At 33.2% G+C, this 16399-nt stretch overlaps 1 protein-coding gene across 4 annotated transcripts; it reads left to right on the top strand.

Annotated features, from left to right (window-relative positions):
- Positions 1–1676: 1676 nt before the first annotated feature.
- LOC130814520 (phosphoinositide phosphatase SAC3-like) lies at positions 1677–15961 on the top strand. Of its 4 annotated transcripts, none has more exons than XM_057680619.1 (17): positions 1677–1862; positions 1960–2496; positions 4707–4911; positions 4998–5163; positions 6246–6468; positions 6689–6765; positions 6970–7157; positions 8420–8517; positions 9184–9317; positions 9405–9533; positions 10464–10818; positions 11751–11872; positions 12161–12274; positions 12985–13176; positions 14261–14440; positions 15047–15155; positions 15307–15961. In XM_057680619.1, exons 2-17 carry the CDS (start codon positions 2401–2403, stop codon positions 15421–15423), a joined length of 2505 nt encoding a protein of 834 aa, XP_057536602.1. In that variant the 5' UTR covers positions 1677–1862; positions 1960–2400; the 3' UTR covers positions 15424–15961. The 4 variants fall into 4 exon arrangements, with proteins under 4 accessions (XP_057536602.1, XP_057536604.1, XP_057536603.1 ...); XM_057680621.1 differs by having other exon boundaries at positions 1706–1862; positions 10479–10818; XM_057680620.1 differs by having other exon boundaries at positions 1706–1862; positions 9184–9320; positions 10479–10818.
- The last annotated feature ends 438 nt before the right edge of the window (positions 15962–16399 follow it).

Below are 16399 nucleotides of genomic sequence, written 5' to 3'. Positions count from 1 at the left end.
TTAAAAATTAAGTCTATGCCAATAATTGCCCCCCTGACGTAACTGAAAGAGTTCACACCGCTCACAAGAAACCTGCCATCAGCCTTCTGTTGAATTTGTCCTTTTACATAAAGTCATTATTTTTTAAAGATGGTAACATAAAATCATTATTATTCACCTTTCTAATAATAATAATAATAATAATAATAATGGAGTTTTTAAGGTTTTGGATTCGATTTTAAGTTTTTTTTTCTCATCCTACCTTGTGCTAAAAAAACTACTTTTCTTTTATTTGTCATATTTTATTATATATTCTATTTTATTAAAGGAAACAAAAATTATAACATAATTTTTAAAGAATATATAAAAGTTAAAATAAAAGCATATACATGTGAGATCAAGTTCGTATTAATGTATAATTGTTGACTATACCATATTTTTATTATGTGTTTGTAGATAATCTTAATCAATTTTAGTTAGCAAACTAAAAAAAATTTTAAATTTAGAATGATATAAATATTTATATTACCTTTTTTAGAAACATTAATTATATTGCCTAAAATATCATAAAATGAAATTACCACAAAATTACTGGTCAAAATATATTATATTATTTTTTATTTTTATTTTATTCTATAATAAACTATTTGAAATAAACTATTATTATTAATATTATTATTATGATTTTTAACGACCTTATATTTACCATTTTACCATCGTAAATGCATGCTTTGAAACTATGCATAAAGCAAAGTGAACAAACAAAAAACAAATTTTTTTTCGGGAGAATATAAATTTACAACGGGTCTTGGGAAATACCACCTTACCGTGAGACCAATAGCCCAATCGATATAATTATAACTTTTTACTATACGCGATCAATAATTGATTAAATTAAGGTATTTAAGATCAAAATTAATTCTTTTTAAAATTATAATTAATAATTTATAATTTATATCGTAAATACATGGTTTGAAACTATGCATAAAGCAAAATGAACAAAAAAGAACAAAAAGAATTTGGGAAAATAATAAATTTACAACGGGTCTCAGGAAAGACTGCTTCACCAATAGATTAATACCCCATTCGTCCTAATTATAACTTTTTACAATACACGATCAGTAACTAATCACATTAAGGTCTTTAAGTTCAAAATTGAATTTTTTTTTTTAAATCATAAGTGATTATTTATAATTTATAATAAGTTGAAGGCCATAATTTATAATTGAAAGCTTTAAGGTTATAATTTGAATTTTTTATTTTGATTGATCCATTTAAGATTTATTTTAAATTTAAATTGATCATTTTAATTCTAATTCATAAATTTAAGGTTAAAATTGATTTATTTAACTACCTTTGTGAGAGACCGTCTCTCAAAGAGACGACCTCAAAACAAGAAGCCCACATTCGTATTTTCTCTTTAAATTGTATTAAATGGGCTATTTTAGCCTATATATCTAATGCGTCTTTCGAAAACACTGTCTCTCACAGCAATTTGTATTAATTTTTTTTATTTTTGAGTTTGGACCAACCCATTAGTACTCCATAATGAAGTAGTCTCTTGAGTTTTTGCCATAAATTTATAGTATACCAATTCAATTTTTTTACTTAGCCATCCATCTCATTTTCCACCCTAATATAAAAAATAAACTTAGTGTAAAAAAAAATTAATTTTATCACACAAGAAAAGTCAAAAAAAAAAAAAAAAATTCGGTGGGGATTTTTGGCATATGCTAATTTGCCAAGTTGTGGTCTTGATTTGCCTCTTCCGATCTCACCTTCCTCAACCTTCCTTTCTATTCTTTTCTCTCAATTATCAGCTCTATAATCTCTCAATTTCTTCATTTACTTTTTAGAAAAAAGAAAGAAATTATCTTTTCATTGTAAGTTTTTTTTGTTTTTATTTTCGTTATTTTCATCATTATTTGATTCATACAAATATTGATCCGTTAATTTCCTTGTTTAATTTGGGTTATGCAGAATTTAGCCAGGAAAAGTAGATAATTGTATGATTTGAGGTGAGGATACTGAATTCAATTTTGTCGTGGGTGTGAAAATTTATGAAAACATTTCTGGGTGTTCGTGGAAACAATTGAAATTTTCTGCGAATGAAGTTGGGTCATTGAAAAAGATTCAATCTGGAAGAAATTGAATAGTATGAGTTGAAATATTTTGTGGTTTTTTTAGGTGTTCTCGATAAATTTGTATTTTTTGGTGAATGGTGTTGGGTAATTGAAAAAAGATTGAATAATTGTTAGAAATTGAGGAAAGAAATGCTGTATTTGAAGCAACCGATGGTACAAGAATTGGGTGATTATTGGTTTCAAATTTTGAAGTGGGAATTTTGAATGCGAGACTGAAATTCCCGGGCCCAGAGGCTCGGGGATCTACAATTAAGAGGAAAAAACAAGCAATAAGAAAATGGGTTCTCAAGAGGAAGAGCCTCAACCCTTTCAACCTACTCTCTTCCCTCCTCAGCCATGTATGCACAAGTTCCGGCTCTACGAGACTCGATCGGTATACTCTTGTTAATCTTATGGTTTGATGATCCTTTTATTTATTTATTTATTTATTTATTTTTGTAATCTTGTTATTTTAATTGTGATTTTTGTTGTGGATTTTGTTGAATTTTGATGTTGAGATCTTATTGTAATGCAGAAAAGTTGAATTGGGTTTCTAAGAAATGAGGACTTAATGTTTATTTGTTTGTTTTAAAAGTGTAGGATGTTGTTTGATTGCAACTTATTTCCCTTTGGATTACAAAATCTTAGGAAATAGCTTAATGAGCTTATTGTTCAATTCCTAGGTTATTACTTATTAGCAAGCAAAGTAAGTTCTCGTTTATTATAAATTCCTAAGGGAGTTTAAGTCCAATGGCAAGCCTAAGTTTAGTTTGGTTTAAAGGTTATAGGAGACTTGAGAATTGGTGGGCTTTGTTGTTTTGATATTTAATCTTGGTTTCATGTTTGCTTTAAGATGTTATTATTTTGTTGGGTAGTGAGAATCCAGTTTGTAAATGCCAAAACGAAATGCCATAAAGGAATAGAACTCAAAATTCATTTAAAGAAGATTGTAGTCAGCCTTAAAATAGAATTACGTAAAACAGTAGATGTGATCAATTGTAGTTCATGGGTTACCTTTTGTAGTTGTAGGTTACCATGATGTTTTTGTATTGTTTTTTAAACGATAATATTAAAGCAATTTTGGTTCTGTTTGGAGATAAACCACTATGCTAAGCTTATCTCATATATTATGGAACGGCTATATAGTTTTCATTTGTTTTAGAGTTTATAAACCAATTCCAGGGGAAAATTACTTCTCTTTAAACACGGGATAGGTTGCTAATTACTTTTAATGATGGTATTTTGGTATTGACATTTGCCACCGTAACCCTGCCGAGGTGCGACCATGCGAGCCACTTGATGCATTGGGGTAGTAGAAGTTGATGGTGTTAGATGTCCAGGAGGTTGAAAGAGTATTTTTGAGGATTCCAATACCAATTATATTAGAGAAAGCTGTAATTGATAGAAGTTTTTTACCCATGTCAATTGTGAAAGCAGGCATAGCATCAGAAGCCTTTTGATCCTTAGTAGATAAATATCTGTACATAGATAGCTTGAGCAGCTTGGATGATCATAAAAATCATTGCAAGTCATCTTGTAAAATTGGAGGACAGTGAAACACACTTTACTAGAACATTAGAAGCTTAAAAATTTGACTGGATGGAAATAGGAGTGACCTCCTGTTATGATGGGTGGAAGAAGGACAGGGAATAATTTATAATCCTCTTAGAGCCATTTGCTTTACAAACTGACATTGAAGCAATAGGTAGCTTAGATCAGGATTAGAGAAGAGATGGTGTTTTGACCTCCATAATGCTAAATCAGATGGCTATATTTTTCTAAAGGGAATTGTCATGGAGTTTGTGCTTACATGGATATAAGTTGAATATTTAGACAACTGTAGTGTTGATACACAAAAGGTTGTATCCAAAGTAGATAAATATATAGAATGGCATTCTTTTTTGGTTAGGTTTTGAGTGTTGGTGTTATGGACTTATGGTCCATTTTTGCATGTATGGTTATGGGGTGCCATAAACCTCTATCAATTGACAAGATCATGTCATGGCTGTAAAGACCAGATTCGAAAAAGTTTGTTTTAAATGAGGCCACTACCTCTTTAAATGTATGAGGTTAATGTATTCTCATATGATATCAAAATTATGCTGTCCACGTGCTCAAGGAAAGCTGAACAAAAAATCGCTTTCAGGTTATCATGTAATGTTTTATCAAAGGTTCATTTGGGAAAAATATTGTTGAACTCTTAGAGATTTCCTATCAATAAAATTCTGTTTCAATCAGTTTGCTGATGCTTGGGACGGCTTGTTAGATGCCTTTTCTTTATATGACGTAGAATGCAAGAATATATGGGGCCATTATATTTGTTGTGCTGTTATCCTCAAGAATTGTGATGTAATATAAAGATGTAGAGGGGAGTCATATCTTAATATTGTAACTAGCAGGGTCCTTGTGTCATTATTTACAACACTTTTATGTTTGTTAATGTTTCATCAATGATCATATTACATTGGAAGTTTTTTTTGGCGTACATCGTAATACTTTCCTTTGCTTGTTGGTGGAAATGAGCTTGTCTTTTGATGTAAATGCGTCCTATCTCAAAGATTTATGCTACTTTTCTGATTTGCTGTTTTCTATATCATCCTTCAGAAATTCTACATGGTAGGAAGGGACAAGAGCAGATCATATTGGCGAGTATTAACCATTGACAGATCTGAACCATGCGAACTTAACATTAATGAAGATTCTACAACATATACAGAAAGTGAATGCACTGAACTTCTAAAACGAATACATGAAGGAAATAAGTGCATTGGTGGACTTAAATTTGTCACAACTTGTTATGGGATTGTTGGTATGTTTTTCTTTTTATGTGACTTGACAAGTCTTGACTGGTAAATGGCAAGTACTTTATGCAAAACTTTTCTGCCCAACTTTCAGGATTTATTAAATTTTTGGGGCCTTACTATATGCTGCTTATCACCAAAAGGAGGCAAATTGGTTCGATATGTGGCCATACAATATATGCCATCTCGAAGAGCGAGATGATTTCGCTTTTGTATTCAGTAGAGCCATCTTATATGTTGGACTCAAAGGACGAATATAGGTATAACAGATTTTCTATATACATTTACCTAGCATCTTAAATAATACGATAGTATTATGATTGCTGTTATTATTTCTTCTAACAAGGTATCAATTATCATCACCGGCTTAAATGATTGGATACTATAATTTGTACCTTGTTCAGTGTCCCGACTCCCACCCTAGATTTTGATGATGTTCGTCTTTGATTAATAAGATTGGCTGATGGCTAAATTCTTAGCTTTTCAACCTTTAGTTCTTTCGGAGTTGTATTTCATGAGATCTGAATTATTTGGCTTGACATGAAGTACTATTCTCCATGTTTTTCAGTTGCTACACTTCTATCAAAACGCTTGCGCCTAAAAGGTAGCAGTGTAACAACTAAAAAAAAATTGAGGATAGTATATTTTTTGTGCTACATTGTTTTTATTTGTTGCTTTTGCTCAATATGAAGGTTTACAATTTTTGACAATAGAACCATTGTTGTTGAGCTATATGGAAAATAATTTGTAACCTTTCAAATTACTTATAAAACGACTATTATTACTGTGTGGGTCATACAAAGCCCTTGACAGAAAGAAGCTGTTATGTGGACTGATCCACAGTTAGTTTTTTTGGCTACTTCCTATTGGTTCAAAATATTTAAGTGGGGTTTCCAAGTGGGGATATTAATGTTACAAAGTCGTGTTGGGTACATGAATTTCCTGCCATCAAGATAATATGTAGAATGTGGAAGATACACACTTCTGTGTTTATGACGCCAAGAATTACATGTTTCTTGTTGTTCTCTATGTTTTAGCTTTATCAAATCTTGCTAGGCCGTGGCATATAAATGCAACATCTCCAATTTTACATGCTATATAGAAAAGAAACGAAAAACACTATTTATTGAAGCCGCAAATTTCCGATTGTGTGTTCTACTTAAATGGTTGAAGATATTTTCCAATCGTGTTTCTGAATAAATCGAAGTAGATTACTTAAGTAATGTGTTATGACTACAACAATGGATTCTTGATTGGTTCTTGTTTTTCTTATTTTTAGATGTTGTGCCAGATATCCTTCATCTTCTGAACTGCATTTTATTTCCTATTCCTTATTGTGCAGATATAAGAAGCTTTTATGCATGGTTGATCTTACGAAGGACTTTTTCTTCAGCTATTCATACCATGTGATGCGCACTTTACAAAGAAATTTGTGCGATACGCAGTCAGAGCATGTCCTCTATGAAACTATGTTTGTCTGGAATGAATTCTTGACCCGAGGAATTCGCAATAACCTCCAAAATACGCTATGGACTGTTGCATTGGTTTATGGCTTCTTTAAGCAAGTAAGTGGAAAAAATCTCGTATCTAATCAATTGTTTGATGCTGGGCTCTGGTTTTGTTGGTTGTCTGATTTTTGATGATGATGCTTTATGATGAACAGAGGCGGCTTCTTTCTTTCTCTTTTCAAATGATGCCTTAGTTGCTTATTTTTGAACATTGGTTATTGTCTATTCTTTTGTATTTTTACATTTTCCGTTTTTCACTTGTCTTTATCTAAAACAGGCGACACTCTCTGTAACCGGGCACAACTTTAAGTTAACTCTTATAGCAAGGCGTTCACGTCATTATGCCGGTACCAGGTTAGCTTTAGATACTGCATTGGATTCCTGTGCTTTGTTTGCAGTATGAATGTCACCTGTCTGATATTGTTGAATCATTTCTCACTGCCCTTAAATTTTTTATTTTTAGGGGGATGACTTTTTCTGCTCATTTTATTTCTTGAATTTTAAAAAGGGATCAGTTCATACAAATTGTGACTGCTGTTTGAATATTTCGCTAATCAGGTATCTCAAACGAGGAGTTAATGAGAAAGGGCGAGTGGCAAATGATGTTGAAACTGAGCAGATTGTGTTTGAGGATATTGCTGAAGGATCACCTGTGCGAATTAGTTCTGTTGTCCAGAATCGTGGCTCAATTCCCCTTTTTTGGTCACAGGAGACCTCACGCTTAAATATTAAGCCTGATATAATATGTATGTGTTTTTCAATTACCGTTGTCTCTGTTTTTTTATCACGTGTAGCATTTTCTTTAATATCCAATATAAGTTCTGTATTTATTCTCTTTGCTGTCATGCGTTAATAAAATACGACCCGATGGATCCGACCTATTGACCTAAAACCTTAATTGGGGTTGCTTTTAATTAAAACTTAAAAGTTTCGAGTAGGGAACCGACCCGCCTTAATCGGGTCGGGTCACGTGCCACATGATTTCAAATTGGGTACCCGTTGACTTTTTAAATATAAAAGGATTTGTTCTTAATAACCTACTTCCTTCCTCAGGGTTTATAGATAAGTGCATATGGACATGGTGTATAAATGTCCTTTAAGGTTTATAAGGTTTATTGAAAATAGAATGAGCTTATAAGTGCTTTATATATTGGGGTTTTGATGAAAATATTCAAATTTAAATATGTTCATGGCAAGTCTGACTATTTGGACCCGAATCCGACTTTCTTATTTTGGACCCATATGGCCACATCCGACCAAGACCAATTTCCCATTGGGTCTTAAAAAATGAGACCCAAATCCTAAATTTAGGGGCGGGTCCATTTGGGTCCTGGCCATGACCATCATTATTCTCAACTGAATTTTCGGCCCTCTAATGTCCTTAATACTGGCTAATTTCTTGAAGGTTTATAAATAAGTTCATATGGATATGGTTTTCAATTTTCATTTATAAATAAGTGCCTTCTTAAGGGTTAATAAATAGTTGCATATTAATAACCTATTGCCACATACAAAGTACTGCTACAAATCTGCCACTATCCTGACAATAACAATTCCCTGTTATCCCTGATGCAACTGATTGGATTGTTTATCAATGCATCTTATATTGTGTTAAAATTTAAAAGGATGATGGTATATATTGTGTAGTAAATGGTATTTCATGTTCTTGGGATTAAGGGCATCATCGTTTCTGAAGAGCCCTTAATTTGTTTCATCTTTATCTCAAATTTGATTAAAGATGAAGTACGTCTTATCTTATTTCAACGTGCTTGTCTATGCCCTATGGTTTTGCCCATAAAACATTTGTTCTCTTCTTCAGGGTTTTTTTCCCTTCAAAATGTTAAGTGGTTCTTCCATTGCAAAGGGATAATTTAGATCAACCTGAACCACACATGCTTTGCTCCCTGCCTCTTCTAGAAATTGTTATTATTGTGTATATAAATTTGATGTCTTCTGTAGTAGAGTTAGACATATATGGCTGCTCCATCATTCAACTCCTTTTTTTCAGTGTCAAAGAAAGACCAGAACTATGAAGCAACAAGGCTCCATTTTGAAAACCTTGCCAAGAGATATGGCAATCCAATAATCATTTTGAATTTGATCAAGGTATGTATCACTTGGCTATTTCATCTCTCTTCTAATAATAAATTGAGTCTACACCATAAAATATGAATAAATAAAAAAAAACAATATAATTGATAGCAAACCTGAAAATCTACAAGTTGAAACTTTATGATCCAATTGGAATACTTGCCTATCCAAAAATAACTTATGTAGACAAATGTTCAATTTTGCCTTCCGTTTGATCTAAATTTATATATTTTCTGAATGGGCATAAGATTTGGTGTTCTTATTTATGTGAAGTTTGGATGGTGGTTTTTACCAAGGGTCAATCGGAAAAACTACTTTGTTATCATCAACAAAGTTAAGGTCACTCGTATTTGACTCCCAAACCCCGCCTAGGTTGGAGCCACTTAATGACATTGGAACATTGGAACATTGGAATGTTCTTGTTCAATCTAAATTTGAAATGCGAAGTAAAGTGTCACTTAGACTTGACAGCTATAATCAAGGTCTCAAGGATGATGATTGTGTGCTTGTGTCGAGGTATTAGACTTGATATTGGTCAAATATATGTACATCTTGATGTCAAATTGATGACTATTAATATTTGGGCACTTTATGTACAGTATAATGTAGCATTGTGTAGAAATCTAAGAAGCTCTAAAGGGGTAAATTGAGTTCTGATTATGTGTTTTTATTCTTGGACAGACAATTGAAAAGAGGCCACGTGAATCTATTCTTCGTGGAGAGTTTGCAAATGCCATTGAATATATCAATAAAGATTTGCCTGAAGAGAACCGCTTGAAGTTCCTGCACTGGGATTTAAACAAACATGCACGAAGGTAGTTTGTATCTGTGTCTTTACCGCTATACTCTTGTAATATCTTGAGAAAAAGTGGATTGTCTAAGTATACTTTTCCCTTTTCCAGCAAAGCTACAAGTGTGTTGCTCCTCCTAGGAAAAGTTGCTGCATATGCATTGACACTAACGGGTTTCTTTTACTGTCGACTACTACCAGCCTCTGCATCTGGTGATTCTTCAGATTACCCATCTTCTGGGTAAGCCTTCTCACTTTTTTGCATATTTTATGAAGCAAGTCTTAGAATCAGTGAATTTAATATTTCTGTAAAACCTGAGATCTGTTGTGTCTTTTTCTTTTGTTTGAAAAATTGAACATAAATATATTTTTAAGCTTAATCTTTTAGGACCACTATTGTATAGGATACACATTTATCAATTTGTCTTTTTTTTTTTGAAAGGAACTTCAATTTGTCTACTTCTATGTTATTCTGTCTTGTTTCCTTTTTTTTTTTTTAAAAAAAACTCAATACAAAATACATTTTTTTTGGGCTGCTAAAACGAAAATCTTCCTATTGCTTTTTTTTTTTTTTTTTTTTTCATAAAGCCTTAATGGAAACTGGCAACAAAACCTATCAAATATCAATCAGATGCATAAGTGACCTGGAGATAATGTGTGTTGAACAAAGTTTTGTAAGCATTGCATTTGTAATGAAAACAAAATTATGAGAATCGACCAACCTATATAATCCCTGCCCCCTGGAACTATTATTATAATTGCATTTCGCATGAGTTTTGTTGAACTTAGAAATCCTTTATACGGCTGGATTTTAATATTCTGTTAATGATCTTGTTTGTTACTACTTGCTATTTGGAAAGGAAATTGTGTATATTTTCTTGAGATATTGGTATGTTTGTTGCATTAAACAATGGCAATGTAAGGCTCATAATTAAACTTATCAACCAGTTAGGTCAACCCAAACCCAAATGCATTGGGTTTTAAACAAGCAGTGCTCAACCCTACTAAGAATCACCAACATTATTTTTCTAAAACCCAACCAGAATTTTATTGCTTAACCCAGTACCAGACCATCCATTAGGCCGGTCTGATAGGTCTAGTGGCAACTTACTATTGGTATAGCTAGTCTAATTCCTGGTGTGATGAGTCTTAGATTTTAATACTAATGCAGGAGCTTTGGATCCAGTGACGTTGAACAAAATGATCATCAATTGGACCATGTAGATGGTGATGATGTGGAGAGAGATGCTGGTCATAATCAATCCAATGGAGATTACGCTGACAAGGAGCCAAGGTTTCAAAATGGTGTCCTAAGGACAAATTGCATTGATTGCCTAGATAGAACGAATGTTGCTCAATTTGCCTATGGATTGGCTGCCCTTGGACATCAGCTTCACGCTTTGAATATGATAGATGTCCCCAAAATAGACCTTGATTCGCAGCTGGCTAATAATTTGATGGGGTTCTATGAGAAAATGGGAGACACTCTTGCACATCAGTATGGAGGGTCTGCTGCTCACAACAAGGTATCATTACTGCTATGCACTTTTGATATGCTGTTATACATCTTGTCTCTAGTAAGTTTTCCCATTGGAATAAATTCTGACTTGCAATCCTCAAGATCACAACAAAAAAAGAATTAGCTTTAAATCACGTAACATGCTATCGTCGGTTTGCCATTCTTCCATGTTCCAATCATCTCAAAGTACACATGGTCATGCCCAGGAAGTACGTGAAGATGGGGTAGTTGAAGGGAAATGATAAGAATATTCCTAGCAAATAATATATTATTTTAGAAAAAGATTTTGTAGAGCATCTGATCTTGTTTGATAATGTTCCAACATTCCAACTTGCTATCTAAGTGGTGGATTTCCTTTTGGATATTAAGACCCACTTGGAAACCATTGTAGCTTTTGCTGATAACTTTATGGAAATTCTATTGGCACCTTATTTTTGGCGTAGGCAATGGTACGTGATATAGAAAGAGAAAGATGAACAATGTGATAAGTTAATTGTGACTTCCCTATACAAGGGGGGAATTGTAACGTATTTGGCAGCTTTTTTCTTAATCAGTAAAACCTTTCTCTTCTGAGTTTAACAGACAAATGCACAATTTATTTTTATGTAAAGGAATACAATATTGGGAAAGGAAATGAAATGAATGGACAATGGACTGTAACTAAGAAATGCAGGTTTGGCCTTTGAGGAATTGAGGATACCTTCAGCAATGAGCAACTTGAAAAAAGATTTCTCTATCACCTTGAGTACATATTCATTAGTTTCACTCACCAACTGTGTGGAAAGTTAAATCATTTTCCTTTATCGTTTTTTGTCCGAGTTTAATTTAAATTCTTTTGTCCTTCCCTTTTGTATCAAACACAATCACCACACTAAAAATAAAAGGTAAGAATAGAAAGGCAAAACGAGGTGACTTAGCTTATTAATTTTGCACTCGTAGATATTCTCTGAAAGAAGAGGTCAATGGAAAGCAGCTACACAATCCCAGGAATTCTTCAGAACTCTCCAACGATATTATAGCAATGCATACATGGATGCAGAGAAGCAAAGTGCCATAAATGTGTAAGCTTTCTTGAACTTTAAACGATTCTCTGTGAGTGAACCTAATTTTAAGCTGCTTATGCTTTTGACAAAATGTTTCTTTTTGTCAATGAATTAATGTTAACCTCTTGGACATCAACAAATAACATTTGATTGTGTTTGTTTGGTGGGTGCATGAAGCTATATCCTGCATGAATGTCATGGTTGGGCTTATGTTCCAAAATAGTAGATTGCATGATTTCTATATTGATTTTCAGTGCGTTGGATGCTTCATTAATTTTTTTAATGTGGTGGAAATGTTTTTTTCAGATTCCTGGGACATTTCCAGCCGCAGCTTGGCAAGCCGGCATTGTGGAATCTGGGATCTGACCATCACTGTAGTCCAGGGGGAAATGGACAGACAGATATTGATGAAAATGGAAGGTAAGCATATTACACTCGATAGAATACAGGACTCAAAGTGTTTGGTCACTTTATGGTGACGCTTGCTGAAATGTCTATTACTTTTTAAGTTTTGATTATATACAGTTTTGAGGCATCTAATTTTCTTTTTTGTTTCAGATGCCTGTAGTAGTGCAAGGCATATCTTATAGGGATAGTAATTCAATTTTTCTTATAATTCTCTTGTGAAATACAAATAAGTGAAAGTAATTTATAAATTCTTTTTATCTTTTTCTGTTAAAATTCGCGTTATATGTCATTCTTCTCAAAACACCACCTCTAAGGCTTAAGCTAAAAATTCTTGTAAATCTGTCAGCTACATTTAATAGACTTGGCATTACACGTGAATGGCTACATCTATCTTCATGTTGTCTTGAAATGACAAATATATTACAAGGTCATTTTGTGCTCAGAGATGGTGTTTTGCAAAAAATGAAAAAATAAAAAAATATTACAAGGTGGTTTTGATAAAAAAACTTACAAAAGGTACTTGTTAGCAAATTCTGCGTTATAAAGATGGAACATAATAGTTGAGAATGTGTCACAAAGTTTATTTACGGGGTTGAACTGCTCTCCCTGAAGGAGCTCCATCTGCTAATTTATCATTTATTTGCATTCTTTAGCAATACCAGTAACTCCCATAATAAGAAATAATAAACCTGCTTGCCCCTTGCAAATTCCAATGCTTTTAGATCATTATTCAAAAGGTGCTGGTCAGATGGAAGCATTCTTCATCCTAGTGGCTCGCCCATGTCATCCACACATGATCAACGGGAAAAAGTTTCAAAATTGGTTTTCCCTGATTCATCTGAAGGTTCTAATCAGCACCTGGTTGAATCAACTCCAGAGATATCAGCTTCAGAAAGTGATACTTCCTATCACAGGTCATTTATTGCTTTTTAAGTTAGTAATGAAGATTTATATTTGATGCTTTACTGTAATTTTACTATGCTATATATGTGGTTTGATTTAAGTTCTATATTATGCTAATGGAGTTTGTTTGCTTGGTATTTGGTGATGAATATTGTTTCTTGGATAATGGAGTTATTGTTGGATTTGTGGCCATTGTTTGCTTATCAAATTATCTATAGAGGTGTTAATTTTGAATGAACAAAATTGACGTTAGTTTATTCATGTGCAAATAAGAACAAAAAAGTACACCAATTAGTTTAGTGAATGGATGGAACTTGAAGAAGCTTAGAAGATGAGGTAGGCCAAACATGACCTAGATTATAGGAGGCAAAAATGATGAAGAATTAAGATTCGCCGAACATGACCCCTTAAATTGGACTAAAATCTACCCTATACCTTTCCCCATCTTGAAATATAATTCTTCCACTGGTAACGCATCAGTTTTTAACCACGATAAGGAAAGCAATTGGAATAAAATCTGCACTCTAGTTTTCTCTGTCTTGAATCACATCTCTATGATTTATTGAATCACAGAGTTTAATCAAACTCTGTTGCTAGTTGCCAAGGCACTATGTTGTTAGTCTTTACTTGTAGCTCCTAGTCAAAAAGTAATGCTTAGGGTAATATATATTGCCGTCAAGAAAAATGGTAAAATGCGAAAGTTCAAATTTAGTTTACCAAACTTTTCAAAGCGAAACTAGTATTGTTTTGGGCCAAATTTGAAAGAAAAAAATTGTTGCAGCTCTTAGAAAATTCGTGTAGTTTTTGCCTAAAAATTCTTGTCGTGGATACTGATAGGCTTCTTCGTTGATGATATTGGTGATCATTTTTGCAAAACTGATGGTTTACATCAGTGAAAAGCAAGTCAGTGGAATTGTTGGATCTTTCCTGCCATTCTAGAATGTGTCGTTTTATTCCTTTAGAGATATTGGTTTATTTTTATTGAATACTGGTTTTGGATTGTTAATGACATATGTTCCGTGACTTGGAGCTGTTTTGATAAGATCTTTTAGCTCTATACATCCATGAATGCTCTTTTAACAGTCTTTGCTGCAGGCACACCAATTCTGCCCCTTGCAAGCAGCTTTTTGGAGATGTCCAAAGAGAAATTTATGTTGTTGAAAATGATAATGTCAACGTTCATGAACGCATAGATTCAATAGACTGCTCAAATTTTGTAGACTTGGATTGGCTTTCTTCTTCTGGAAATTCATGCGAAGAAGAGTCTTATGAGAGGTAATTTTCTCCCGTTAACGATTTGCTCATAAGGTATAAAATTTTCCAACTATGGTGGTTCCAAAAACTTAAGTATTTGATCCGTACTTGTTCTTAAGGAAACCCCAATATGTTTTTATAGACCTTCCTTAAAAATAAAAGACAACAGAAATACAGAGGGTAGAAGCAATGGATATTAGCCCCAAACTATCCTATGAAATTGCTATAGCTTTTCTTTAAATATTTTTCACATACGAGACAAAAACGTAGCAACTTCCTGAGGACGTAGGAGTATATAAGAAGTTTTCATTGTTGCATCGATTTCTGTTTTTCTACTATTAGTAACATGAAAGGATAAGGGTAATGCTAAGAAAGTAATTTTGCAAGTATATGAGAACACCCTAGAAAAGGAAAACATGAAAAGATAAATCTTTGGCCTCATCGAAATAAGGGATTATTACTTATCCAAAGATGCTTACGAAAAATTTGCACTAGGTTCTAGATCTTCCTAGAGCCATGGGGGGTGTACCGAGTAGAAATGGGGATCTGGAATGCAGTAGGCTAGATATGGCTCTTTGAGTTACCCCAAAGCCCAAAACTACATGTAATAAATTTTGCTTCCTGCAGGTCAATGTATACGAATTCTTCACTTGTTGGTTTGTCATCCGATAATGTCATGAATGGAGTAATGGGAGAAACAACTCCATCTAGTAGCCAATACGGACCCGGTATGAAGGTCAGTAGCGATGATATTCAAACGCATCAATTGGTGCATTGTACTCCTTTAAGAACATGCAGTCATTTTTGTCTACAACCAGTCTTTTCCTCCGAATTTCACCCCCTAATAATTCTGTGTGCTTAATCAATCTATGTTGCTAATGTTGCAGGGAAGGGAAAGCACGGAAGGAGAATTACCTTGTGGTAAGGCTAACGATTCCGTGCTGGACGAATTTTCAGAGAGCTTTATACGATGGGTGACATCAGGAGAGACACTCTGCCATTGAAAACTCTCAAATTTGTGCTTGGTGCTTTTCCTTTCGTCTTTCTCCTCGTGTCTGAAAATGTGAGATTGTGTGAAGCTTTTCCTTTGTCGTCCCCGTGACCCCGATGTCCATACCTGTTCAGTAACTTCAAGAGCCGCAAATATAGTATGAAGCTGAGCTTGTAGGCAAACGACATAATAAGCAGGTATTACCTGAACTGTCTATTTGTTAGTTGCGTGCTGGTGCAAGTGCTTCATCCGGGTCTATGCAAATCAGAAGCTGATGGTAAATAGAAAATAGTTGCAGATTCTTTTAGGAGCTATTTTTCTGTTTTTTTTTTTTTTTTTTTTTCATTTTTAATCTTTTTTATTTCATCGTCTGAGTGTAGTCGATGAATTAGTTTCTTCAAAGTTTCTTGTAAATATGTTGCCTTGGGTGTTGGGAGCTCCTCTTGCAAATGTAGGCAGTTGATTCTTTCCATCTGTTTTAACAATCCATGAATTTAAGGAAGTTCATACTTAAATGATATAAAGAGGATATCAAGGTTTAGTTGATTCAATTACTTCTCTGTTTGTTTATAAGAAATAGTCTCCAACTACGAATACGGTGAGAATCTAAGAAAAGTATTATTAAGTAATAAAAAAATTCCCTCTTATTCACCCGAATAGTTCAGTTCTATTTGACTTTAGATATTGTTGATTAATTACTCTTAATTTGTATTTTATTCTTAATTTATAAGTTATAAAATAATCAACTGAGATCTTGTTTAATTTGATTTAATGCAAAAATAATTGATAATAACTTTTTACAATTTTTAATTATACGCAATTAGAGGTTGTAATGATTAAAATATTGTATCGATAAATGTATACAGTCAAATGGGACTATTAGGATGAATAGAAGGGAATATATTTATGGGAAAATGAAAAAATATGCAGATAAAATAAAATGTAAATCAAATATATAAATAAGAATTAAAAATTGAATTATGATAAAA

This window comes from Amaranthus tricolor, chromosome 6, assembly GCF_026212465.1.
Source record: "Amaranthus tricolor cultivar Red isolate AtriRed21 chromosome 6, ASM2621246v1, whole genome shotgun sequence".
Lineage (NCBI taxonomy): Eukaryota > Viridiplantae > Streptophyta > Magnoliopsida > Caryophyllales > Amaranthaceae > Amaranthus > Amaranthus tricolor.
Note: the sequence above shows the minus strand (reverse complement) of the source record. Positions and strands in the feature narration are given on the sequence as shown.

What these genes read in the sequence shown, in the direction of transcription:
- LOC130814520 (XM_057680618.1), top strand. Translation starts at nt 2,401, where the DNA reads ATGGGTTCTCAAGAGGAAGAGCCTCAACCCTTTCAACCTACTCTCTTC. An exon ending in TTTATGGCTTCTTTAAGCAA is followed by an intron (nt 6,469 to 6,688) that starts GTAAGTGGAAAA and finishes TATCTAAAACAG; the next exon opens with GCGACACTCTCTGTAACCGG. An exon ending in AGTGATACTTCCTATCACAG is followed by an intron (nt 13,177 to 14,260) that starts GTCATTTATTGC and finishes TCTTTGCTGCAG; the next exon opens with GCACACCAATTCTGCCCCTT.